Source organism: Podarcis bocagei, assembly GCF_964188305.1.
Source record: "Podarcis bocagei genome assembly, chromosome: 7".
Classification (NCBI taxonomy): domain Eukaryota; kingdom Metazoa; phylum Chordata; class Lepidosauria; order Squamata; family Lacertidae; genus Podarcis; species Podarcis bocagei.
In genome coordinates this window covers 52,563,076-52,590,941 of record NC_138132.1, presented here as the reverse complement: position 1 = coordinate 52,590,941, position 27,866 = coordinate 52,563,076, and the positions used below count along the sequence as shown (strand labels likewise).

At 44.3% G+C, this 27,866-nt stretch overlaps 1 protein-coding gene across 5 annotated transcripts in view; it reads right to left on the bottom strand.

Moving 5' to 3' along the window:
* The window catches only part of ACSF3 (acyl-CoA synthetase family member 3), a 67,267-nt gene that overhangs the window by 15,026 nt on the left and 24,375 nt on the right, over window positions 1-27,866 (bottom strand). For 4 of the 5 annotated variants that reach the window (XM_081201204.1, XM_081201205.1, XM_081201202.1 and 1 more), the window contains 2 exons: window positions 27,711-27,823; window positions 12,874-13,000 (listed from right to left, as the gene is read on the bottom strand). In XM_081201204.1, the coding sequence (XP_081057330.1) occupies window positions 12,874-13,000; window positions 27,711-27,823 (240 nt within the window). The remainder of the gene's footprint in view (window positions 1-12,873; window positions 13,001-27,710; window positions 27,824-27,866) is intronic. The other variant, XR_014009932.1, reaches the window with a different exon arrangement.

The window sequence follows — 27,866 nt, the reverse complement described above, 5'->3', positions numbered from 1 at the left end:
CCTAAGCTAGTGGACAAGACTACATTTTGTGGCAGTGAGTTCCATAAGTTAATTATGCAATGTACTCTGGGATGCAGATTATTTTGGGCAGTCCTGAAGCTCCAGCCATCTGATTTCATTGACCCTGAGTTCTTGTATTATGAAATAAAAATGCTCCTCCCTGTCAACTTCCGTCAAGGTGGTGCTGTGGAGAGTTTCTAGAGAAAAAAACAGGTCACCATAAATAGGAAACTTCCTTCCTTCCTTCCTTCCTTCCTTCCTTCCTTCCTTCCCTTTTTCTACTTTCTCTCACATTAGCATTTAAGTACTTATAGGCATCCCTGCAGATGGTGAAAAGGAAAAAAAGAGAGTCTGCCACGCCACTCAGCAGCTTGAGAGGCTGAAGCTTGGCAAAAAGTAATTGCAATAACCAAGATGCTGGAGTTAAAACCCCTTTGCTCCGCTCCTGCCCTTTGCAGAACAGCTCCGGGATCAATTACACGTCCAGCTAAAGCAAGCAATAACTCTCTCCCCGCTACGCTCATGCAGTGACCTTCCCGTTGTCTCTCGTGAATGAGCAGGATTGTTAAATAGTCCACCAAGGTAGCAGCGGGTGGGCATAGTGGCAGTGGTGCAGAGGATTCCCTGCAAAAGGTGTCCAAGTAGCCCTTTTATTTAAAAATAGAGAAGCTTCCGTCACCAACCACTGTAAGCAAAGCGCTGCAGCCACCCTCCCTCCTCCTCCCCATTTCTGCTTCCATCACAATGCCATTAGTTCTGAGTAAATATGTTCTCAATTGTCTTGAGTGAAGCCCACAGGGAGGCTTCTGTTGAAAGCAAAGAGCCTGGGGCTATCACTCCCAATGATGTTATCTGCCCAGGATTACAGAGTGGGAAGGAATTGGAAGCCCTTAGAAGTCAGAGGCTTCTTCTTCTTCTTCTTTCACATGTCCTTATCAGCTGGCTGGGCAAAACACCGAGCTAAATAAAAGGCTAACTGCTTACAAGGCATTTGGCCTTGAACTGGGGAGGTTGCAAACAAAGCCACTGCTTCCAGACACTAGGGTGACAGAAGGCAGCGTGGGGAGGAGGGGGGAGAGCGTATGAAAGCTTTAAAAACTGAGAAAACAAAGCCCTGGATACTGTGATATTATTTCTTATCAGATTCCACCCCCACCTCCATTTTGGGATGCTGTTTTTCCTTACATGCAAGGAAGAGGAAGATCATAGGATGTTGCCTGCTACAGAGTCAGCTTAATATTCTTTAGAGTGCTTTCCAAGAGTCTCAGACTGGGGACATTCCCACCTCTACCTCTGAGCCACAGTGGGCCCTTGCCAACCAACCTGCCAAGTCTTGAAGATGTGAGTGTGCTACATGAAATAACAGAAAATGAAAAAAGAAAGAAAACCTTTATCAGATGTATGAATGGAACTCAACGTGTACGGCTGTGTCATGACTCCAGAATACTATGGATTCAGAGGAAGTTTCTGCATGGAAGAGTGAAACACCTTCAGAGCCAGCCCCTGAACTATCACCTTCTACTACCCTAGAAATGCTGGCACAAAAGCAGCCCATTGCACCAGTGCCTTTCTGGCTTGAGGAGATTCCATTGCCTTTCTCTGACTCCAGGCCAGTGGCCTCAGTGGAATCATGGTCACCTCTGTGTGGCCGGAGTCAACAGGCATTAAAGCAGGCTAGCTCCCTTTAACTGAAGAGACTCCTCTCACCAAAGGCACAGCTGGAGATGGAGCTGTGTTTAATGTTTCTTTTGGGGTTGCCTGTTACTGAAGCAAAATTTGAGTCTTGCTTCTATATGTCAGCTACCTAGTCCTAAGGTCTCAGTGGAGCTGTCCAAAGTGCTATCGGCATCTTGCTGATTTCCTTCTAATGTGGAGTACCTTTGGCCCTTCAAAAGTACAACTCCCATTAGTTCCAGCAAGAATGGCCAATGGCAAGGGGTGATGGGAGTTGTAGTTCTCAAATGCCAAAAGTCCCCCACACCAAATATATGTGAACATAAAGGTAAAGGGACCCCTGACCATTAGGTCCAGTCGTGACTGACTCTGGGGTTGCGGCACTCATCTTGCTTTATTGGCCAAGGGAGCCGGCATACAGCTTCCGGGTCATGTGGCCAGCATGCCTAAGCCGCTTCTGGCGAACCAGAGCAGCACATGGAAACGCCGTTTACCTTCCCGCTGGAGCGGTACCTATTTATCTACTTGCACTTTGAGGTGTTTTCGAACTGCTAGGTTGGCAGGGACCGAGCAACGGGAGCTCACCCCGTCACGGGGATTCGAACTGCTGACCTTCTGATTGGCAAGTCCTAGGCTCTGTGGTTTAACCCACAGCGCCACCCGTGTCCCCTTTTATGTGAACATACCCGGCTTCTATTACTAGAACCTGGGAAAAGTAAACTTGTCTTCTTTGACCCTGCCTTGTTGAAACAAGAACTTTGCACTGCTTTGCCCTGCCTGACCCTGAACTCCTGCTTGGGTCAGAACCCCCATGCTGCTGTGGCCATTGCTTGGAAAAGAACAGCTGAAGTTATGGCATAGCTGGTTAAAACCTAAGTTGGTGAGAGAAGACCATATATTCTGATAGCTGGCTTTTGAAAACGTAAATATAATGCACAATCTAAACATAAATTTGTGCTTGCTAGTGCATCAAAGCTTGAACAGTAAATGAGGGACAATTACATTTTCTTTGTGCAGTAACTACTCATACTATCCTGAGAGACTGGATAATATTATTCAATGAATTCCAATTTTGCAGCTGCTCATTTCAATGGTCTCAGGGTTTCTTTTGAAACAGCAGCTATAAGGCCAAATACAGATTTGCCCAGGGAATGTCCATCTTTATTTTTTATTTTTTATCATATTTATTAAAATTTCCAATAATGACAGAGTAGAAAAAATAGAAAAGATAAAGAAAAGGAAGAAAAAGAAAGACCAATTTTAAACCCTTATTTTCATATCCTTCTTTCTGGGACTCCCTCCTTCCCCTCCCGACTGTATTCCCCTTTCCCTAAGTTGGTTCCACAAGTTCTCATTCCCAATTTAAACCTAATATGTTATGCCTATTAGCCAATTTAAATTACAATCTTAACATCACTCCTCATCTTTAACAAAATAGAAAAAAGATTTCCCCCCCAAGATCTACCCCGTTTCCTTCCACGAATTCCCCCCCTTTTTTTTCCAAAACATGTTAAATCAAAATACCAAAGTTATATAGAAAGATAAAAGATAAAAGATAGAAGAAGATTCAAAAAGTTGGTTACATAGCCTTTGGATTCTAGAATTCCCCCTCCCTTCCCCGGTTTAGATTCCCCATGTCCATCAGTCTGTATGTTGTCGGCCTGGAGGTCTCAAGTCCACAGCCAAATTTTCCTCAATCCATCTTGCCGGTTTTCTTTAAATTTGCTTGTTTTGATGCTGTTTAACTTCAAAAGTCCAGTCTAATAGAGGCCTTTAATTTCCTTTGATCGTAATTGCTCCTCCCATTGTTCTTTCCATGGTGTAGTTGGTCCTTTGCTCTTTTATTTCTTACTTTCTCAGGTTTCTTCTTGTTCAGCTGCGGAACCATTCTTATTCCGAAATCTAGTATCTCTACAGAGGTTTGTTATTCAGGAACAAAAACTTACGTCCAGTTCCTACCTTGCTTCAATAGAAAAATTCTATTGTGTTGTCACCTCTGTAGACAAAACAATATTTCAGTTTAGCTGCTTTCCCAGGAGATAAGTCCTGTGCACATCCCAGAGTAGTTTTCCACATACGCCACTTGTAATGTCCCAAAGCCCCTCTAGGGGGGTTGCAATAACTTTGTATCCTCAATCCAAAAGTCAAGTTGTTGTTTCTTTTTCCTCAGACATTTTGTATCCATATTTATGTCCAATTATAACAAAATTTACCAGCAAAATACTTATAACAAAGTCCTCTTTATGTTCTCAAGATTTGACAGCTACTTTGACAGCTGTCAAATTCTCCATCTCTCTCCGCCAGGTTCTCCGAATCGCCCCGGTTCCCAGGGGGGGGGGTTGCCTTTTCCCTCTCACCCTCGACTTTTCTCCTCCAGCACAATTCTTGTAGTATCCCATCGTGGAATTGATATTTTTTGTCAGCAATAAGCTTCTGAATCGATCTTGGTTTCTCAGTCCTTGTTTTAGCATGTTTACAATTAGGGAGGGGACTGACTTCCTTTTTAGATCCCCCCCGCTCGTGCCGAATCCGAAAAAAAATTCCTTTTTTTTCTCCTTTTATACCCGGTTGCCCAATTACTCACGGGTTGTTGTTAAATAGCCGAATTTCCAATGGAAGAAGCCAGCGCTCTCCGACGAATGGCATGCGGCTGCGCTCGGCAGGGGAAGCGATAGGCTCACAGCACCACGCCACTCCCCGGCACCCGATCCGTAGCCTTTAAAAAGGCTCCTTCACGAGTCGGGAGGGCGCTAACGGTACCAGCCGAGTCCCCATGTCCACGGGCTCCGTGCCTGTGGTTTTTAAGGGTCCCCGCGTCGCCGGCGCGGTAGGACCCAGCCCCTGCCGAGCAGACTCCCTCCGGAGCTCGGAGGGAGTCCGCCATTCGGCGATGGCGCCAACCCGGAAGTCCGGGGAATGTCCATCTTTAATGTCCTATTTAGGAATGCAGGGAGCTGCCTTATATTCAGTGAGACCATTGATCCATCTCAGTGCATACTGTATACACTGACTGGCAGCAGCTCTCCAGGGTCTCAGGCAGGAGACATTCCCAGCCCTACTCAGAAATGCCAAGGATGGAACCCAGACTGGTGGCCTCTTATGTATTTGTGTATATATGTATATTATGTATTTATGTATATATGTATATATATTTGGGCATTTAGAAATGGCTTCCAAGGCAGTGATGTCCTTCCTGTGGAACTGAGGAAGCCCTGGTAGTGTTATTGGCCCAGTAATGGTATTCCTCATTTGCTTCTATCATATTCCCTTGCAAGAAATCTATTGGGGACTGTGTGCCAGTGATGGACAGGGGCAGAGCCAGTGGTGGGCAAGCCCCCCCCGTTCCTGTCCCTCCCCCACAACCAACAGGAACTTAAGTTGAGGTCTGCACGTGACCCCTAAGCCAGATGTTCCCATCCCTGGGCAAAGCTAGAGTACAGTTCCTTGCTGCTGGAGCTAATTAAGTTAGGGGACCATCCATAGGCAAGGATATGTCAAAAGAGACATAATCCTAGAGGTCAAGGCTAAGCAGATCTTCCCAGTCCATCTGAGTTAATCACATCTCTGGATCTCAACCTCTGGCTACTAGAAAGCTCTCCCTCTTCCCAGCCTTGGGCGTGTGTATTTCATGCAGCGGGCTTACCCTGCTGATAAGTCATATGCAACATTTGCAGGAGCTCATAATTAAGCAATAATTTAAAACAAAAAAATAGTATTAATCGAATTTATGACTGGGAGAGACAATGTAAACAAACATGGGGAAAATATTGCATGCTAGGATTTTAATTAGACATGTTCCTATTTATAGCTTGTGCCGAACAGGCGCAAGTGATTTCTATCTCAGGTGTGAGCGCCCATGAATGGAAACAAATGCCCACCCCAGAGTGGGGAACACCTGCTTCTCTCTGGGGATTGGAAGGAGCCAGAAAAAGCCACTGCCAACTCAGTGTAGTATTGCGGCGTGCCATCTGCTTAACCTTCTCTGTGCTAGCTGGCATTGAAGGGAACAGAACAAGACCAGCCAAGCTCAAGTGAAGGGGTGTTTTTGTTTTGTTTTTTTGGTCTTCTATCCTCTTAGGGTTGAAGGGCAAAAGGACTCACAGGGGAATGAACAGAACCTTCAGGGCTAACCACAGAACAGATTGAAATTCTGTGCCAATATGACATCTATTCTACACCTGAATGGATTCTGCAAATCAGGCACATCTGCAAATCTTGCATAATTTATCCTTCTTCTATGAGCCATTGGGGGAGGGCCAGGAGTTTAGCAGAGCACTGGCATTCTGCCCTTGGACCGCCAGAAGTCCTGGTCAGTTTCCTTCAAGGGTCCAAACATTTTTAAACTTGACCTGCCAGAAGGAAATCCATCAATGACTGAAGTGGATACTGCCAAGTAGTTCCACAGGTGCAGATGATTATGTGGACTCTACCAGATTTACTTTCCTTAGGTGAAGGGGGAATTATCTGCTGTGAAAATATATTCTGAGGCTCATGAGGAATACAGTGACAGCTGTTTGCTTTAGTAGTTCCTGAACTGCAAAGTGTTAAGAAATGTTACATTTAAAAATAACTATCATTGCACATTAGTGCCATGTTCATGATTTGAAAACCCCCCGCTGCCCCCTTTTTGGTATTCTCTCAATTGTGCTCACAGTCCATCAGCAGCAGACAGCATCCAAATTTGGGGAAATGTGAAAAGCAACAGACAGAACCTGCATCCGACCTAAACAATGGAATCATCCACACTGCAACCCACACTCCAAAACGTGTCTGATTTACAGCTGCGATCCCTAAAAGCAATGATATTCAAGGTGCTCTGTAAAATGTCTGAGACTGTTGGGTAGAAAAACAGAAAACTGCAGAAATAGCAGGGAAGAAATTCTCACATCCTCTGGGTGCCTTCGCTACTTAGAAACAACAATTAAGATTCTCAGAATGGTGAAATCAAGCAGTCTGGTGTGTGTGGTGCACAATGCATTTGCAGAAACTTGCCAGGCAGCCCCACTATTAGGCAGAGAGAGGTAACTGCTGCAGGCTGCAGAAGCTGGGCAGCAGAACTGTATCCCCCTGACTGGAAGACAGATCACTGTGTGTTATACAACCTGTCTTGGGCCCCTTAAACTAGCTTGCTACCCTCAGGTATCATGGACAATGTTGTCCCATCACCTGTGTTCAGGCAAGATTCAACCACTAGTCCAGTCAACTCCCCTGTGTGTGCATGCACCATCTTATCCTTTGCCTCGGGCTGCAAGATGTCTTGGGCCAGCCCTGGAAGCTTAGGGTATGCAAATATTTATTTTGGACCTATAAGAAATGCATCTGAGAGGTAGAGACAGGGACTTCCGTAAAAGGAACTGTAATATAAACTCTGAATACTAAAATACAGGATTTGGTTACATGCAAAAGAGCAACATTGATTGCATTTATGTTTTCTGCACAGCTCAAAAGCAGGGGAGCGTAATAGAAATGAGTCATCGGTTTAAAGCCCGCATCAAACAAGTTAAATAACTCTTACTTTCTTAACGACATATTAATCAAACTGCATTGATTCTTGAATCAGATTCCGTTACCAGCCAAGGCCTCTATCTTCCTGGCCCTGATGCAGGCATTAAGGGAGTTTTATTCTGACAGATACAATATAGCAATCAATAAAGTCTTATTATATGGAGCTGATATACATGGATTTGCTTGCAGGATTTATGCACCACTTTCAAAGTCGGCACTATTTCATGTCTCTGCCTCAACCTGTAATTGAAAATAAATCTCACCAAATACTCCCAGGTTCTACTTTCCTAGACGTGTGGGCAAATGTGAATGGAGCGAGCCTATCCTCGGGGAGAACATAGCTCTATGATCTTGCCTCTCCCTGCCACTCATGCTGCACAGCGTGCTTTTCCTTTGGGAGAAATCCTTTGCACAGCGGGAGGGGGATGCACATAGACACTCAAGATGAAAGCCCATCTTTCAACCAAACTGTAGCCACTCTGCGCTCTTATATTCACTTCCACAGAGTTACAGCAGGAAAAGCTCCTGGCGGACTATGTCCGTATTTCAAGGTACTGGGAGAACACAAAAGCAACAGCTGGATTTATGAAACCGTGGACATGATGCTAATGCGCAAGGAGTGCTGCTTTTCGCCCCACCATTTCGTAGCACTTTGCAATTTAGGAAGTACCGTACTCTTCGTGAACTTCAGAATGCTGCCTGTAACTGCTTGAGTGATTTTGTGACTACTTACATTGAATTCACCTGGGTCACTTCTTCTTGTGGAGAACAGTGGTCTTCGTGATGTGGAATGCATTTATTGCATTTTATGGGGCTCATGTATAAAGGTCTATCTGAACCAAAGTGACCTTTCACATCCCTCACAGGAACACGAAGTTTGTCATCATTCCATGGATAAGTCAGAGTGTTAGTGAACATTTCATGACACCACAGAAGCTCAGCCAATGACAGGCAGAGTGTTGTTCACACACAGCTAGGCAACCATAAGGTTTTAGCCCATCATATGTGGGGTTGTTTACTGGCATGTCAAGACGCAGAATATGCTTCTTTATATAAGTAAGAGCCTGAACAGTTGCAAGGTGAGCCAAGGCCAGCTACATTATTTCCTTTCATAAATAAGCATACACAGATACACATCATTAACAGCTCTCCATTATATCCATGGGGCATTTGTTCCCACCTCTAGCTCTCTTTCTGACCCTGACAGACTTTAGCTACCCTATCTGCCTAGAACTTTGGAGCTCCATCTTAATCCATCACCAAGTGTGGCGTGTTAGAATCTGCATGTGCTTTCTCTGCTAGCGATTATTCTTCATTTGCTGACCTGCTGGTTTCTAGGATTGTCATTAGCAATAAGCAAAATGCTCAATTATGGCTCAGAAGTTATTAGAGGCAGAGCAGCGCACCGTCGCCAGGTTTACTTTGCTCCAGTTGTGCTCCCACCCCAACTGAGGGCCAGCTTCCACATGCCCTTGAAGAATGCCTCATCAGCAGCCTTGCCACACTGGGCCCCATGCCCAGGATGGGAAGGGGGGACATAAGTGGCCGTATTCAGACCTAAGGTGGGAACTGGGTCTGGGGGCTCAGGTTGCCTTTTAATTGTGCTCGGGGGTGGGTAAGAGTATAGTTCCTTCCCTTGTTCACTGCTGCCTTTCTCTATCTTTTCTCTTTATGTGACTAGGACTGGAAAAATCCTGAGTGCCTGGTTGCACGAGCAGTTAAGACTCTAATGCTGGCAAGTAGGATTTTAAGGTATTTTCCCCAAGCCATGAGAGAGCTGTGTCAGTAAATGCCCCTGTTGCATTTATAATCTGCTTCATTTGCATTCTTTGGAACACCATGGCAGTAATTAACTCTGTTTAACTCATTCAAATGCTTCCTCTAGAACTCATTTTGCTGCTGCTACAAAATGCTTTGGAGTAGGTACCTCTCTGGGATTCATAATGATAGAAGAGGAAGAGCATGCTGCTCCTCAGTCTTTTGTGTATGGCTGGGTATGTTCTGTGCACCCACAGCACAACAGCAGAATTCAACCTTCTGAGTATCTCAGTATTTGCTCAATTTCTTTAAAAAAAGGTTTGTAGACCTCATTGCTATGGGGATCAAGTTTCAAGACACAAGGACAGTATCTACTAAAACCCCAGAATACAAGTGGGGAGCTCAGGACGACTTTCAGTTTGAAGAGCTGGTCTTTCCTCGGTGAAGCATTCGTGTACCGAAGGACTGTGATGCATGCTTTACATGGAAAAGGCCCCAGGGTAAATCCCTGGCATCTCCAGGTAGGGCTGAGGAAAGCTCCTGCCTGAAATCCAGGAGATTGGCTGCCAGCCTGTGTAAACAATACTGAGCTTAATGGACCAATGGCCTGGCTCAGTTAAAAGACAGCTTCCCTATATTCCTTTCTATGCCTCCATACAAAATACATAGTTTTCTGAATAGCTAACAAGGCAGTCTCACCTGCAAACCTGCATCTCACTGTGGATCAAGAGGTGTCAGCTCTGGAAATATGTTGCCTACCATATATATTTTTTCAAAGAATCCAAAAGGGGACAGGAGGAAAATTGGGGGGAGGGGAAGGTGGGGTGCAACCAGAGGGAAACAATCAAAATGTCATCACTCTGTGTCAAATGAGATTAACAGTGGTAGGACGGAGAGTGGCTTCTGAGGTTTCTCCAACTTGCCTCTAATTCAGAAGAGCTGTCATTTTCTCCCACCACCACCCCGCTGCCAGCATTTCTTGCTTGGAAGTTAAAATTTGCCTAGCGAAAGGGTTAAGTTTAATTTATACTGATTTCCATTTAATATCATTCTCTCCCCGTAGGAGCCAGCAGCTGTGAGCTGATTGTAGTTTCTCATTATGCAGTCTGTATCGCTAATGGTCTGTGACAAAGGCATGGCATCTTCCAGGCCATACCCCCGAGAGCCAATTAAACACACATACTCCCTTCCTGTTTGCAATGCATTACAATGAAATTAAACTGAATTTCAAAATCATTTTCTCCTAAAGACATCTCTTTACAATAATTAATGCATGCCATTCGTTTGCATCTGAAATATTCATCAGGAGGGTCAACTTTTTAAAAATCCTTTCGTTCTTTTTTTTTTTAACGGATTGCCCCACAATGCTGCATTGCCCACTAACATCAAGCCGCAAAATCTCGCTGCTCCCAGGAGGACTGCGGCATGAGCAAAACTTGCCAAACTGCAGCTCTCATTTAAGTCACAACAGCAACCACCCAACCACAAAATGAATAGAACACACACACAGTAAACCCACAGAGAAGGCACCAGAAAGTCAGGTTGAAGCACTTAAGTCGGTTATTAATGTTATTATTATATAGCATTTTACTGTTCAAAGTGCTTCACATATGTTATCCTGCTGTAATCTATACAACAGGCCTGCATGGTAGGCCAGCATATTCTTCTGATCCTGCAGATGAGACGCTGACAGCCACTTGATCTAGAACACGCAGCAAACTATCACAGCGATGAGATTTGAACTGGGGACATTGTTGGTTTGCAGCTCATTTTATTTGGTGCCATGCTGCATGATAGCTGTCTTCCTCTCACATTCCTCCTCAGCTCAAATTACATTAAACAAGCAGCGATACAGAAAGGAAGTGCCCCCTGTGTGCAAACAAAGACTTGGGCAGGGGTGGGAATAGACTGAGTGACAGGATTGAAATTAACCAGACACCCAAGCTTTCTGCAGCCTACAAGATTAATGACAACCAGGGCTGAACGAAGAGAGAACAAATGTCCCACGTGTACACACTTACACTGTCGCTAGTAACAGGGATAGGAAAGAGTCAAAAACAAGATGGCTTTGGGTCAAGAGACTTAAGAGGCCAAAATGTAACTCTTAACAGGTCCCCCTACATTCCAAGGCTCTGCTGAGGGATGGAGAGGGATGGAGCTAGCAGAAGGAACCATTCCATTTTTAGGGCACAACTGTATGGCGTCCCCATCAGGGATGGGGATATTTCGTTCCTGAGACTCAACTCAGCCAAGGGTTCTTTATCAACGACTTGGATGATGGACTCAAGGGCATCCTGATCAAATTTGCAGATGACACCAAACTGGGAGGGGTGGCTAACACCCCAGAGGACAGGATCACACTTCAAAACGACCTGGACAAATTAGAGAACTGGGCAAAAACAAACAAGATGAATTTTAACAGGGAGAAATGTAAAGTATTGCACTTGGGGGAAAAAATGAGAGGCACAAATACAAGATGGGGGACACCTGGCTTGAGAGCAGTACATGTGAAAAGGATCTAGGAGTCTTGGTTGACCACAAACTTGACATGAGCCAACAGTGTGACGCGGCAGCTAAAAAAGCCAATGCAATTCTGGGCTGCATCAATAGGAGTATAGCATCTAGATAAAGGGAAGTAATAGTGCCACTGTACTCTGCTCTGGTCAGACCTCACCTGGAGTACTGTGTCCAGTTCTGGGCACCACAATTCAAGAAGGACACTGACAAACTGGAACGTGTCCAGAGGAGGGCAACCAAAATGGTCAAAGGCCTGGAAACGATGCCTTATGAGGAACGGCTAAGGGAGCTGGGCATGTTTAGCCTGGAGAAGAGGAGGTTAAGGGGTGATATGATAGCCATGTTCAAATATATAAAAGGATGTCACATAGAGGAGGGAGAAAGGTTGTTTTCTGCTGCTCCAGAGAAGCGGACACGGAGCAATGGAGCCAAACTACAAGAAAGAAGATTCCACCTAAACATTAGGAAGAACTTCCTGACAGTAAGAGCTGTTCGACAGTGGAATTTGCTGCCAAGGAGTGTGGTGGAGTCTCCTACTTTGGAGGTCTTTAAGCAGAGGCTTGACAACCATATGTCAGGAGTGCTCTGATGGTGTTTCCTGCTTGGCAGGGGGTTGGACTCGATGGCCCTTGTGGTCTCTTCCAACTCTATGATTCTATGATTCTATGACCTTGACTGAACCCTATGAGCAAAACACCACTTAACCATATTACTGCTGCAGACAGAACACAAGGAGGTCCCAGCAGGGCTTGGGTTCAAATCCCTGCTCAAAGTGGAACAGGAAAGGTAAGTGGACACCGAATGGGAACTATGCTACTCTTGACTTGTTACAAGGGCAAATTGAGTTAGGCAAGTCCAGAGTTATTTGCATACAAGAGATATAAATGATATATTAATTTATGCTTAGCTAACACAGTGCCCTGCAGATGTTGCTGAATCACAACTCCCATCATCCCTGAGCATTAGTGACACTGGCTGGGGCTGCTGGGGATGGAGGACACCACAAGGTTTACTCCTGTATTAATATAGCAATATTACTGGCACTAGTCCAGTAACTTTGCCCGAGAAGCAGCCAGGCGCAAGTGCTGCATCAGCTCCTGGTTCCCAGCCAAACAAACCAGGGCTGAAGATCTTTCCCATAGTCTTGTGCCATGAACCAATATAGAGGAGTCTTGCCATGGGGCACACCGCACTAAGACTCTCTCACTTGGGGGCCTATAAAAATGTAGTTAGTAGTCTTATGTCAGGTCAGTTACTCTGTCCATCTCATCTCTCTGGCTGGCAGTGGCTCTCCAAGGCCTGTTACAGAAGGGACTGTCCTACCACTGACTACCTGACCTTTTTACCTGGAGGTGCTGCCAGGGATTGAATCTTCTGCATGCAAAGTGAGGCGCTCCAGCACCTTCCCAATCAAGGTACCTGTTTTAAACCAGCCGTCAGGAGTGAAGGCATCCCTGGTCTCCTTAGGTCTGTTCCAGTATTCCAGAAATACCGTAGGCCCCTTCACAAAGAGCTCCCCTTCTTTGTCGTCCAAACCTGGGGTCACCTGGGGAAACAGAGATGCCATGTACTCCACTGCTAGCACAAGTTGCTTGCACCCATCAACCCAAAACAGCTGCACTCTAGCAATAAAGCAAGGGGGTCCTGACCCTCCCAAGGCACCCGCATGACGGCGCAACTGCAGCCTTCTCAGACCTATCCTGATTCACAATACCGGTCCTAGAGCAAAGATGGCAGGTCAGCGTCCGGATGTGGATAGCCAAGTCCCAGACTGCTGACTCTTCATGACAGGGCTGATGTGGGCAGAAGATGACCAGGCTTCAGATCCTGCCTTCCCCAGCTCTCCTGGAGTTTCAGGAAATACAACGACCCAAGTGTTGCTGACCTACATAATGTGTCATCTTGCACTGCAGTGAGCAGAACAAGCTGACCCTTTTATTTTTATTTTTAAATGCAGCATGTCCTATTCCCTGGGAATATGGTGTGGGGATAGTGGTAGCAGCAGCACAATTGCCCAGCCAGGTGGGCAAAAGGGAGTTTCAGCGGAGTTTGTGCACCCCTGCTTGTCTGAATCAAAAAGCTGGATGGGTTCCAAATTCCTTATCACCTGAACTTGGATTCTAACAGAGGTTCAATGCTCCCCCCCCATCTTATCTACAGCATGGCTCCTTGGCAGCAGGCACCTCCCTGTTGTGCCATTTTGCGATACTACAGCTGGCTTGCAAACAGTAAAACAGAAAACCCGTGACGTTATCTTAATAGGATTTTGCTTCTTGAACTTGCAGGGTTCGTAGCTGTGCTCCCCAGTGCCTGGGAACATGTGGACCACTTTGGCACTATCAGCTTGCAATGCCTGAACACTACAGGAGGTGGCAGGGGGTGGGGTGGGGGAGAGGCAGAAAGACCGGTGTGTGTGTGTTAAAATGGAGGTTCAAGATGCTTGTGCATCTATGGCACATCCACAAACTTGACATCCCTTCAAAACAACAACAACAACAACCCCTTGAAGTTCCCAATGGAGGGCTTCTTCTGCAGCCAGTAAGCTTGCTTTCCTTTCTTCTTCAAAATCTCCAAGGTACCCTTTTGTTGATACACCGGATCTAACTTACAAGCAGCTGTTGAAAGCATCAGATGGCTAATTGCATAGATATCCTATTCTCCAAGTGCCATATTTTAATGCACGTTTCAGCTGCTTTAATGCGTTCAAGCAACTTTAACATGCAGACACGGTGTGCCCTGGAAGACTGGCGTTTGATAGCTTTCCGCCACAAAACGGATTCAGCAAGCTGAGCTAGGCCAGCCGGCGCGCCAGATAAGATTACATTTGCCACGCATGAAAATAAAAAGGTTGTAATAAACTCTCTGAAGGAATAAATCCGGGTGATTATAAAATGCATATTTTCAATGCTTCAATTTTACCTCTCTATTAGCAGGCAGCCAAGGTGGCTAGTAGAGAGGTGAGAGCTTTTCTCTGATACTTTCCCCAGGCAAGGCTCAGTTGTTTACGGGTGAGTTCCAGGATAGTCCTAAAGCCTGCTGCCCTGAAAAAACTGCAGCAGAGGAACTGGAGATGGACATCAGTGCTGCTGGAGGCAAAGGACTTGGCTAGACAACCTTTGCTCTGGCCCAGCAATGTTATGGTCTTCACTTGTTTTACAGGATGTCTATGTCTAAATGTAACACTTGCATAAGCCCAATATTCTTGTAAGTTACAGCGGAACAGACTCCACTGGAAAGTGGTAGACTCTCCTTCATTGGATGTTTATAAGCAGAGGTTGGAAGGCCATCTGTTGGGGCTGCTTTAGTGGAGATCCTGCATTGCAGGTGGGTTGGACCACATGACTCTTCAGGTCCCTTCCAACTCTACGATTCTATTATTCATGCTGCTCAGGGAACAGGTGAACTTATGCCAAGTCATTTCATTGGTCTATCTAGCTTACTGACTGGCACATTGACTGGCAGAGGCTCTCCAGGAATTCAATCCGGGTTCTCAAGCAGATGCTCTACCACTGAGCTATGGCCCTTTGCCTGAGGCCTTGGCTAACACACCCATTCACCGGCCACTAGATGCTCTGCATTTGCGTGCTGACACTGCTGTATCCATCAGCTGCAATAATTAAATGGAAATTCCGTGCACCGAGGAAGTACACCTTGGGATTCCAGATATCAGAAGCAACTAGTCAAGCTCCTTAGAGGAAAAGGTGAGATATAAATGTAATCAAATCAAATAACTATTAGCTGTGATACCTATATGGCACTCTGATGTACATCCAACAGTGTGGGCTGACAGCAGGAGAGGGCTATTGCTCTTGTGTCCTGCTTGTGAGCCTCCTGGAGGCACCTGTTTGTCCACTGTGTGAAAGAGGATGCTCGACTACCTGAGACCTTCAGCCTCATCCAGAAGGGCTCTTCTAACATTATGTCAGGCAGTTCTCATTAAAGACTGAAGCATACCTCCTCTGGGCAACAAAAGATGGAGACAAACCAAAGGGAAGCCCCTTGTGTCCTGCTTCACACTGACCGTTACTGGAGAGAATGCTAGAGGAGACTGTCAGATCCACCACCAAGGAAATTTGTATGTTCAGCAGACCATGGCCTCTGGGAACTCCTCTGGTTGGGAGATACTGCCAGTTGCCAGGTAAAAAGCCCTGTGCTGAGGTGCATATCATGAAATTTAGATAGCCAAGATCACTTACTGTCCTTGGATGTAACATGTTGGGCACATCTCCTGTGCAAGTCCCTATGAAATCCACAAGAGTCCCTTGAAAATTCATGGCACCATGGGAACTTATGCCATTTGCTTACACAGGAGATGCTCCCTATGGGATTGTGCCCTTGCTCTAAAGGAGAGTCAAGCTTAGGCACCATGCATGGGCACCAGCATTCCCTGCAAAGAGCAAGCAAAGGCAGCAAAAAGTTTTTTTTTTAAAATGCTAATCTTCCTAGTGGGACGTGGTTGTAAACGCACCAGCTGTGCTCTCCAAGATCACCGGCGGCGGCACGCAGAAAAAGCAATAAAATTTAAATTTTAAAGAAGCACTTCCAGAATGGCATATTCCCACTCCCACCATCATCACCGCCTGGCACTGGTTAAAAATGCAAAGGGTTTGCACTGCTGGTTTATATTTGCAATTAAATGATTACCTGAATCAAAGTACTTAAGGAATACTAGGAAGTTTCTTCTTGGCGGGGGGGGGGGGGGAGTTAAGCAGGAGAAAATCATTTCTGCTTGTGCCGTCTGCATAAATGAGTCATTTTATTAATCCATTTGCTTAACAAAAATCAGAAATCTGAATAAACAATTTCTAATCAGAGCGAAAAAAACAGTAGGGAGCTCTTAGTCGGCGCCCCCCTCCTGGTTTGACACGGCCACGTGACACTGGCCATACAGCATCTGCCATGCTGTGGAACAGGCACAGGGAGTTGGGAGCATAACATTTGGTATATGCTATGGATGCCAAGGATGGGGGGTGGAATTGACCAGAGGAGAGAGGTTAAATCCACATTAGCCAAGGGCTCACCAATGGCAAACCACAAAGCACCACCACCACTGCAAATGACCACATTCTCAAAACTGTGTGTGATCTATTTATGGAATTCACAGGCACAAAGTGTTATGGCTTCCACAAGGTCAGATGGTTTAGACAAATTCATGGGCAGCAAGTCTTATTAATGGGAGGAAGATACGCTGCAATATTTGGGTTGCAGGTCCTCACCTCTCATGACTAACAGCAGTGCTCTCCTTCTAGGTGCCAGCCAGCCACGGCCTCTTCTAGGATGTCTTTCTTTGTAAATAAACACTCAACATTCCTTGGCTGCTCAGTCCTTCTTGGACTGTTTTTTTTTGGGGGGGGGAGCCTAAAAATGGTTTGTTTGTTTTTTAAATAATTTTTGTACTTCTGCAAACTTCAAGAGTTCTCCCAAGCAAGTTGGCACCTCCTTCTAGTTGGCCCCATTTTGGATTCATTTTGGATTCTAGTTGGCCCCATTTTGTTGGCACTCACCACCTGAGTCTGCTGTGAGGGGGAGGGATGGCTGTGTGGAACTTCCAAGTTCCCCTTAATACCAGTTGGCACAGTGCCTTCATTCCCTGCTGGGAGACTCCCCAGAGCAATCGAGTTGGTCCCTGTGGGAAGCAAGACACTGGACTATATGGGCATTCAGTCCTGACCCAGCAGGACTCTTCTTATATTCTTGTGCGTGCCTTGAACAAGAGTCGTCGTCCAGAGGATGCTGTCCACAGAAGTCATTCAGTTCAACCTTTTGTACAAAAGGAGAACCATTTGCCTGCGTCAGGACCTGTTCATGCCCACCTCATCTGTCGGCATCAGGCCTATGCAGAAGAACGAAGCAACCACCAATCAATGCGTAATCTGGATCACGATACTGCTGTTATTCCACAACAGGATGGGTGTGACTGGGCAGGTGAAGAAATTGCCAAGAAATTGCTGCCTGGCTGTTGCTGGTGTGACACCTTCTTCTGCCCAGCCACCTGCATTCCAACATGACTTCTTGCTGGATAGCTTCCCTGTTAATTCAGGACACTTTGCCTTTAACCTGCCTTTGCCGTGCCACACAGCCTCCAAGACTCAACAGAATGATGGGGAGACCAGTCATACTACACAAGCTGGCAGAAACGGGACCCTCGCTTGCCAGCTCCCCACAGGGAAAAGTAGTAGCAGAGGAAGGCAGAGGCAGTGAGCCTCTTTTTGCCTTTTGCAATAAACACACCTCACCTGTGCCCTGGGGCACAAGCGCCACTTGGCCAGCGGCATCCTGCCTGCTGCCGTGGCTCTGCAAGGGGTGAGCTAAGAGCAAAGGGGCTTATTTTTCACAAGGCCACCAATCCAGGCATCAGATAAAGCAATAAACTTTTAATCGTCTATTCTGGCAGATTTGCTAGTAGTAAAACGCTCAGCAGCACATTACCCATCTCCTAGGCAACCTGGTCCCTCATACCCATTTGTAATTAAAAATTCCCCCATAAGCCCCCTTTCCGCACAAGCGGCATTATCTCTGCTACAAGCTGCGTGTCCTGCAGCAGAGGCTACAGGAGGCAATTGCAAGGCAGCGCCATTTCCCTCCTGCTGGAGAGAAGGCAGATTTCAGCTCCTTGGGGAGACAACACCGAGGAGGAGAAGAAGAGGGAAGAAAAAAGTCACCCAGAGCCCAGACTGTAATCTGCAACAGCCACATTTCACATCTGGCTTTGCAACGGTAACTTTTCATAAAGGAGGGTTAGAATAATGCAATCAATTCACTTTTCATTTTGGGAGGTTTCACATTTTTAAAAAATGAAGGGATAAAACGAAATGAGAAGAGGAGGAGGAGAAAGGAGAGCAAGCATACGGGAGAGAGATCCTAAATACTTGGCTCAGTCTGTAAATCATCAATAATGATTTTATTTCCATGGGTAAAGAATCTGTAATGCAATAGCCAAGTGATCTAGTTTTTGTATGTATGTATGTATGTTTGTGTGTGTGTGTGTGCGCGCGCACGCGCACGCGCACGCGCACACACACACACACACACACACACACACCTAAAAGCACAGAGTCCAAAACCCAATTTTTTGCTCATGGAACTGAACCAATTTGCATTCCTCAAGACATTCAGTGCTCACAAGTGGGGAATTGGAGGCAGTTGGAATGACCCAGAAATTCCCATGCATGGTTTAAGTCATTGTCTATTCTGTTTTAAAGAGGTGATTAATTTTAATTCACAGGCATGCCTCGGAGATGAGAGAGATCAGAAGAGGAACTGTCATACTGGGAATTCAAAAGCCTGCCTATTCTTATGCCAGTCTATCCTTTATTTATTTATACTCTACTTTTCTGCTTAAAACACACACACACAATCACCAAGTGGCTTATAAAAGGTAAAAACAGGCAACCCAACACAGCAAATGGTCCTAGGAAGAAGAGAAGAGAAGAGAATACAAGCAGCCGTCTCCAAATATCTGAAGGGCAGACGATGAAGCAGGCCTGTGCCCCTGTTGCTCCAGAGAACAAGAGCAGCTGAGTGGAAAATTGTAGAGGAAGCAGAGCTAAACATTAGGGTTTTGTTTTTTAAAAAAAAGCCCTAATGATAAGAGCTGTTTGACCGTGGAACTGCCTGCCTCAGGAGGTTTTAAGTTCTCCTTTACAGGAAAAACTTAAAGCAGAGGATGGACAAGCTACCTGTCAGGAGTTATATAGTTATATAGTTGCACCCTGTGTAGCAGATCCTGCACTGAGCAGGGGGTTGGATTAGGCGACCACAAATGCACTTTCTACTTCTTATGATTCAAAATCCCTGCCATAAATGAACATACAAAAACAAATCCCAAATACAGCAACACCCCCAAAAAACAGCAGAGCAGGTTAGCAGAATGAAATCATACACTAAAAACAAACTGGAAAAACTAATGGCCTATGCCAATCAAAAAGACAATACCCTTCTGCATCATTTGTGGTGCCTCCTTCTTAGCATCCACAAAACCACCAGTCCCACAGAAAATGGGCTCTCCCAGAGGGCACAACACCAAGTTTTGGCTCTGGACCAGCCTGCTGCTACTCTCTCCTCCATCCACCCCTGAAGGGAAATGCCATCTGCTGAGTAATGCAGAATGCAGCAGCCTTTCATGGGGGGGGGGGGGAGTCCACTTTGCTAATCTTTCTAACCAGCTCACCACTGGAAAAGGAAACATTCCCTGCACTCACAATTTGCTAAATATTTAATCCAGCTCCAGCGCAGCTCTTCAAGATGCATCTTGGTGCATCCATTTGCACTGGCCTTGGAAAAAAATAATGGAGTCCAATATGAGGTGTGGCAGACCTGGGCTCCTTGGAAGGGCATAGTTTCCCAGAGGGACTATAGCTGGAGCACCTGCCTTGCATGCAAAAGGCCCCAGATTTTATTTATTTAATATTACAATTACAGTGGTACCTCAGGTTAAGTACTTAATTCGTTCCGGAGGTCCGTTCTTAACTTGAAACTTTTCTTAACCTGAAGCACCACTTTAGCTAATGGGGCCTCCTGCTGCTGTCGCGCCGCTGGAGCACGATTTCTGTTCTCATCCTGAAGCAAAGTTCTTAACCTGAAGCACTATTTCTGGGTTAGCGGAGTCTGTAACCTGAAGTATATGTAACCTGAAGCATATGTAACCCGAGGTACCACTGTATATCTCAACTTTTCCACCAAAAGCTCAAGGGGGCATGCACTGTTTTCCCCCTTCCCTGTTCTATCCTAAAAACAGTCCAATACTCTAACCACTACACCCCACTGGTTCAACCCTAGCACCTCCAACTACGTAGGAAGTAAGGTCAGACTATTTGTGCATCTCAGTTGGGGCGGGGAATAACGTGTGGTCCTGCGCCCCACATGGACTCCAACTTCCACAGCTAGTCGTGAGGGATGATGAGAGTTATGCTCCTGCAGCATCTTGATGGCCACAGGTTCCCGAGCCCTGATCAAAGCCAGTGCAGTCTGTTCTGACTGACAGCAGCTCTCCGGGGGCTCAGGTAGAGAGAGGCCTTTGGTGTCACCTGCTCCATGGCCCTTTCTTCTTCTTCTTTTTAAAAATGGGAGATGGCGTGAATTAAAGTCAGGAAGAGTGTGCTCCGCCACTCATCTAGTCACATGTTGCTTCCTCTCTTCCTGAAGCCCCTGTAGCAACAAAACTGCTCACTCTCAAAAATCTCCCAGTTAGGAGACGTGGCATTTCTATGCAGCTGCAGAGCCCGTTTTATCTGCTGACAGCGCCCCACTGCCAAGGCTCAGAGTTCGGCTCTTGGATCTAAGCAAGCGCTTCTTTTCTTTCCCCCTTTTTAAGGGGAGGGGGAGAGTGGTGGCGGAGTTGGGGGGGCGGCTTTAAAAATAAACAAACAAACAGACAGACAATACCCGCTATGCTCCAAGAGTTTGCAAGCTCCTGCCAGCTGGGAAGCTACAGCCTATGAAATATGCATCCCAGTGAACAAAGCAAGATGAAATATCCAGAGCTGAGCAACAAAGAAGAAAGGGGGGATTAACCCTTTCCTGCCCCTCAATGCTGATAAAATTAGAGAGCCCCTCCAGATGTCCTTTTTATTGTGATTTTGCATTCACGATGATTTGCACTAACGACCGTACTGGGGCCAGGGCAGTTATATGTCATGCCGTTTGCAAAAGTTCCATAGCAGTCATGCCACTTCATTTCCAATTGGGGAATGACTAGTGATTACCTGCTGAAATCCTGTACTTTTTCATACCACAAATGTTCTGGGTTATGTTTTATTACGTGTTTATATGTGTTGGAAGCCGCCCAGAGTGGCTGGGGCAATATTATTATTATTATTATTATTATTATTATTATTATTATTATTATTATTATTATTATTATTATTACTATTACTACTACTACTACTACTACTACTACTACTACTACATTCCAAGGCACCGCACGTGCCAGTGAAATCACTTATATTTGAAACACCACTGAAGAGGCCTGCAAACACACAGTTCTGCCCCAGCTCTATTCCATCCCTTTATGTGACTTTTCAGATCACTTCTGGGTTCGGTGTGATGTCCGTGTGTGTAGTCACACACATACTGAACGTGTATAAATGGGGGGCGGGGTTTGACTGTACTGCCTCTGTGATAGGAGGCGGAGCACAGCCCTATCATGGGCTTATCTTCCATGGAAGTGTGTCAAATCCTCTTTTAAAGCCATCCAAGTTGGCGACAATCACTGCCTCCTGCAGGAGTGAGTTCCATAGTTCGACTATATATTGCATGAAGTACTTTCTTTTGTCTGTCCTGAATCTTCCAACATTTTGCTTTGCTGGGTGCCTATGGATTTTACTGAGAGAGGGTGAAAAAGTTTTCTCTGTCCACTTTCTCCATGCCAATGCGTAATTTCCTCCTACTCACCTTTTCTCTAAACTAAGAAGTCCCAAATGTTCCTCATAGGGGAGCTGCTCCATCCCCTTGAGCATTTTGGTTGCCCTTTTCTACTTTCAATTGCAGTACACAGAGCCAACATTTTCATATCTCCCATAACTCCAAGAGCTCTTTCCCTGGCTAGTCACCACCAGTTCAGGCATCATTAATATATAGAATAAAACCATTTTGAATAACCATGCTTTATATAAATATATGTGTGTGAGGAAAAACCAGGTTCCAGGCTAATAGTTATCACCCACTGCTTCTGTATTATAATCAAGAGAGTCTTGGGCACCTTAAAAGCTGACAAATTTATTACCGCATAAGGTTTTGTGGACTCGAGACCACTTTGTCAGAGACATGAAATGACATCTTAGTTGGCAGGTATACAAAGGAGAAAACGGTAGGGCCGGAGCTGAATGGCAATGAGATGAAAAAATTACAGCCAGTGATAATTAAAGCTTAAATATCTGTTAAACAGGCACACTTGTAACCTTTTACAACAGCAGTGATAACTGCTGAAATGATTATATTAACACCTTCAGTGAGGCAGGGAACCATTCTCAAGAGTTAAAGATAGTCATCTTAAAGGTGCCACAAAGCTCTGAGTGTTTTTGCTACAAGACACTAATGCAGCTACCGCTCTGGAAATTTGTGCATTATAGTTTTCTTACTTGTATTATAAAGGCACTAAATCGCAATCTTATATAATATCGCATAGAGTATACTTTTAAAAGGAACTATTAGCAACAGCGCAGTGGGGCTTGATGCTGATCCTTGCCCTCCTTCAAGTGTATATCAAGGGCAAAAGTATGGGATGGAGGTTAATAGTCACTGAAGCCAAAGAACCGCTGAAGCCAAATCGGAAACTGTGGATGGTGCCGAGGTTCAGAGTGAGGTTTCTCTAATGAAGCAAAGTGGGAGAAAGGAGAGAGAGGCAGCGCCAGCAAACTTCCCGCTAAGTAGCTTATTGATCTTTGGGCTGCGCCAGAAACTAGCTTTGCAAATGACATCAGCTCTTTTGGCACACTATCGCACGGCTCTCGGACTTCCAAGTGCGACTTTCTAACATGACTGTAAGAATCTTGTCCATGGAATTTAATCCTGTGGGTTAAACTTTCTATCTCTATCTCTCTTTCAAGAGGCAGGTTTAATTATGGCTCTCATAAACTGGAGGCAGGAATTACAGAAGCAAATGCTCAAGTAAGTTAGACCACGTCCAAACATTGGAGTTCTAAAGAAAAAACCTCAGGTGGAGGAAGGAAGTATTCTAAGCAACAACTGGTCATTCATAACATTTTTGAAGGACCACCTTCTACCACATGAGCCCATCCACTATTTAAAATCATCATCTGGGATGCTGCTCCAGGTGTTCCTTCACTCCTCAGGCAGCAACGAGGGACTGGACCATTTCTCTGCAGGTGTCCCAATTATGAGGAAGAGCCATGGGAAATAGCAGAGCACCTGCTTTTCATGCAGGAGGTCCCAGGTTCAATCCCTGGCATCTCCAGGTAGGGTTGGGACAGACTCCCTGTTTGAAACACTGTAATGCCACTGCTGGTCAGAGTTGATGGTGCTGAACTAGATGGACCCTTCAGAGTCTGACCAGGTCTAAGGCAGCTTCTTCTGATCCAAATTTGAAATTTCCTTTGCAGATATATTTGCCAGGTGCCTACTTTTCTGTAATGCACCAAACCCAAAACCTGTTATTTTCTTGTGCTTTGGGCAAGCAGTAGCATAGCAATAAGATTTCTCTTGCTATTATAAAGTTTTTTTTTTTTTTTGCATTTTAAAATTTTATTAGTATTCCATATATGTACATTATATTCGTATTGCATACATCTCATACATTTTAGACTTCCTTCAGCGTCGTTGACATTCATTCGTATTTGTTTCTTTATAGCACATTCCAATCGTTCATACTGCCATTTATACCTCCCTTCATACATTATATCCAATAAGCAGTACCTCTTAATGCTTTACAGTGCCTCTTTAAATCCCACTAGCGTTGTGTTTACAAAACATTTGTTCTCCAGATATCCCACAAATTTCCCCCAGTCATTAATAAACTTTTGATCCTTAATATATCTAATTTTCCCTGTTAATTTATCCAGCTCAGCATATTCAATCAGTTTTAGTCTCCACTCTGCTATCGTTGGGCTTTCTTCCTGTTTCCACTTCTGCGCTACCACAATTCTAGCTGCCGTTACCGCATACTGGAAGATTTTACAATCCTCTCTTTTGATGTCTTTTCCCGTCAATCCTAATAAAAAAGCTTCAGGTTTCTTTACGAAGGTATAGCTTAGTATTTTTTTTGATTTCATTGTAAATTTCATCCCAGAAGCCTTTAACTTTCGTACACTCCCACCATAGATGATAGAACGTTCCTTCTTTTTGTCTGCATTTCCAGCATTTGTTGTCTGTTTTATACATCTTAGCTAATTTTACAGGTGTCATGTACCATCTGAATAGCATCTTCATCATATTTTCCCTTAGTAACACACATGCAGTGAACTTTATATTCACTCTCCACAGTTTTTCCCAATTCTCTAGTTGAATCTCGTAGCCGAAGTCCTTTGCCCATTGACTCATCACCTTTTTAACTTTCTCATCTTTCATATTCCATTCTAACAGTATATTATACATTTTTGACAGATTTTTACGATCATTATTTATTATCTCTCTCTGAAATGTCGATACCTTTTCTTCATAGCCCCTTTCCTTCACCTCTTTTTTAAATATTTCATTTATCTGGAAGTAGCTCAGCCAGTCATATGTATATATTTTAACCTGATCATATGGTTTTATTTTCCATTTCGCTCCTTCCTTCATTACCATTTCTCCATACCTGCCCCATTTTTTCTCCATGTTAACTTTTTTTACACTTATCAGCTCTAATGGGGACAACCAATGTGGGGTTTTTGGTTCTAATATATTCCTATACCTATTCCAGACCTCTATCAAAGGACCCTTAAAGATATGGTTGCAAAATCCCTTATGTACTCTTATTTTATCCCTCCACAGGTATGCATGCCACCCAAATCTATTCTTATACCCTTCTAGATCCAATAATTCTGTGTCTTCCAGCTTTATCCACTCTTTTATCCAGCAAAGGCATGCGGCCTCGTAATACAATCTCATGTCTGGTAAGGCAAAGCCCCCTCTTTCCGTTGTATCTGTTAATAACTTAAACTTAATTCTGGGCTTCTTTCCTTCCCAGACATATCTAGAGATCGCCTTTTGCCATTCTTTAAAATTTTTGGTGCCTTTAATTATGGGTATCGTTTGGAATAGGAATAGCATTTTTGGGAGTATCATCATTTTCACCATAGATATTCTTCCCCAAAAAGATAGTTTCATCCTGGCCCAAATCTCCAAGTTTTTTTTAATTTCATTCCAGACCGGGATGTAGTTATTTTGGTACAAATCGATGTTTTTATTAGTGAGCCAAAGACCTAAGTATTTTACCTTATTTACGACTTCAATTTCTGTTTGTTGTTGTAATAGTTGTATCTTGTCTTGGTCCAGATTTTTAACAATCATTTTAGTCTTGCTCTTATTCAGTTTAAATCCTGCTAACTTCCCGAATTCCTCCATCTCTTCCAAAATTCCCTTTATGCTGTCTATAGGTTCTTCCACCGTTAAAACCACGTCATCAGCGTAAGCTTTAACCTTGTATTCATTTGAACCTAATGTTATCCCCTTAATTTGTTTATTTTGCCTTATCGCATTTAGTAGGACCTCCAAAACAATTATGAAGAGGAGCGGCGAAAGAGGGCAGCCCTGCCTTGTTCCTTTAGAGATTTTTATATCTTCAGTGATGACATTATTTATTATCAACTTCGCCTTCTGTTCTGTATATATTGCCTTTATCCCATTCCAAAACTCTTGACCCACATCCATAAATTCCAAATTTCTCAACATAAAATCCCAGACTACGTTATCGAAGGCTTTCTCTGCATCTACAAAAATTAAACTAGCTGGTTTGTCATATCTATCCGATAAATATTCTATTATATTAATTATACTTCTTGTATTGTTTTTTATTTGTCTTCCCGGTAGAAAGCCCGCTTGGTCTTTGTGGATGACCTTTATTAATATCTTTTTTAATCTTTTTGCTAAGATTCCGGCGAAGATCTTATAATCTGTATTTAATAAAGAAATGGGTCTGTAATTTTTTACTTGAGTTAGATCTGCATCTTGTTTTGGAATTATTGTAATAAAAGCTTCCTTCCAAGTACTTGGGATCTCTCTTTCTTTTAAGATGTTATTCATCACGTTAACTAGCGGAGTCATCAATATATCTTTCATTTCTTTGTAATAGCTTGAAGTGAACCCATCCGGGCCAGGGGCTTTCCCTCTTTTCAATTCCTTTATCACTTCTTCCACCTCTTCTCTAAAAATTGGGGCATTTAACCTTTCTTTTTGCTCTGTCGAGATTTTCCTCACCATTTTTTCTTCTAGATATCTTTGTATTTTCCTGTTGTTGTTTTTATCCTTGTTTCTATATAATTGCTCGTAAAAGTCCACAAATCCTTTTCTAATTCTTTTGGGATCTATTACCTCTTCTCCATTTAATTGTATTTTGTTAATTGTTTTTTGTTCCTTTCTCTTTTTGACTTGCCATGCAAGCCATTTCCCTGACTTATTGGCAAATTCAAAATTTTTCTGTCTTAGTCTTTTAATATTCCACTCCACCTCCTTATTTATTAACATTGCAAATTGTGTTTGGAGGGACTTTATTTCCTGCAATATCCTTTCATTGTTTGGTTTTTCTTGCTATTATAAAGTTGTTGCGTTAGTGATAATGCCCTCTTATGGATGTGGCTGACAGGGGCAGAATGAAAGGGGAGAGAGTGAGAATTCCACAACTAGGAACCCCAACTTTTTCAAAGAGAAACATTTTCATCACTTTGTATAACTTATTTTGGTTCCAGCCTTTAAAAAGAAAATGCAAAAAAATAAAATCGATAGGTTTAGGGAGGGGAGCAGCAGCGAAGCGAGGAATGGGCAGCCTGTTAATGTCAGCTAGAATGAGCACTGCTTCTGTCTGGAAATCACCCACAGCACAACCTCCAGCACAAGTGGACCTGGAGAAATGCATGATTGACCAAACTGCCTTCTTGCAAAAGAGATAAAAGATTAAAATCATTGGCTAAATTTGTAGAAATTTGTTCTGCCATGTATGGCTTTCTTTACTAGAAAAATGTTTATATTTGTATTAGATAGATGATAGATAGATGATAGATGAGGATGCCAGGCCAAAGACTAAATAAGTGATTTATGCAACCATTTCTTTCATGGCCAAGCTCCTCTGAGTTAACTTTCCTGGTAGATTCTAGAGTGCTCAGCTGGTCTTCTGAATGTGCTGGCATTTGTCCAGGTTGGGTTGAACCAAGAAACCACATTTTGGAGGTTCACCATTTGAATCAGTATTATAGTAGGAACAGAGGAAGCCGCCTTCTAGCAGAGTACTGTCAGCTCCGACTGGCTGTGGCTCTCTAGGGTTTCAGGCGGATAAACCTTTCCCATCACCTCCTGCTTGACCCACTTTTTAACTGGAGATACCAGGAACTGAAGTGGAGGCTTTCTGCATGCAAAGCAGGTGCTCTGGCTTTCAGCTATGGCCCCTTTCCAGTATTCACAACATGCGTTCAGGGGGCCTAGGCCTACTCAGAAACATAAGTTGAGTTTGCCTCTCCACCTAACAAAAAGAGGAAAACACCAACTGCCCCCAAAGTAGCACCAGTGATATGGCACTTCTCCTGGCAAGGGGACCAAAGTGGGCAGGAGAAAATAACCCTTCCCTAACCTCTTTGCCCTTCCTGTCCTCTGCACAAGTTTGTTAATACCTTTGTGCCATTCTCATCACCTTCAGCATGGATGGTGTAGGCAGGGCCTTCCTTTTGCGAGCTTTCTGAGGCTATGCGCACTTGCACTCCAGGCAGTGGAAGCCCCACCGACCCTAGGGGAAAAAGAAAGAGGAAGTTGAAAGCCGGTGGGTGGAG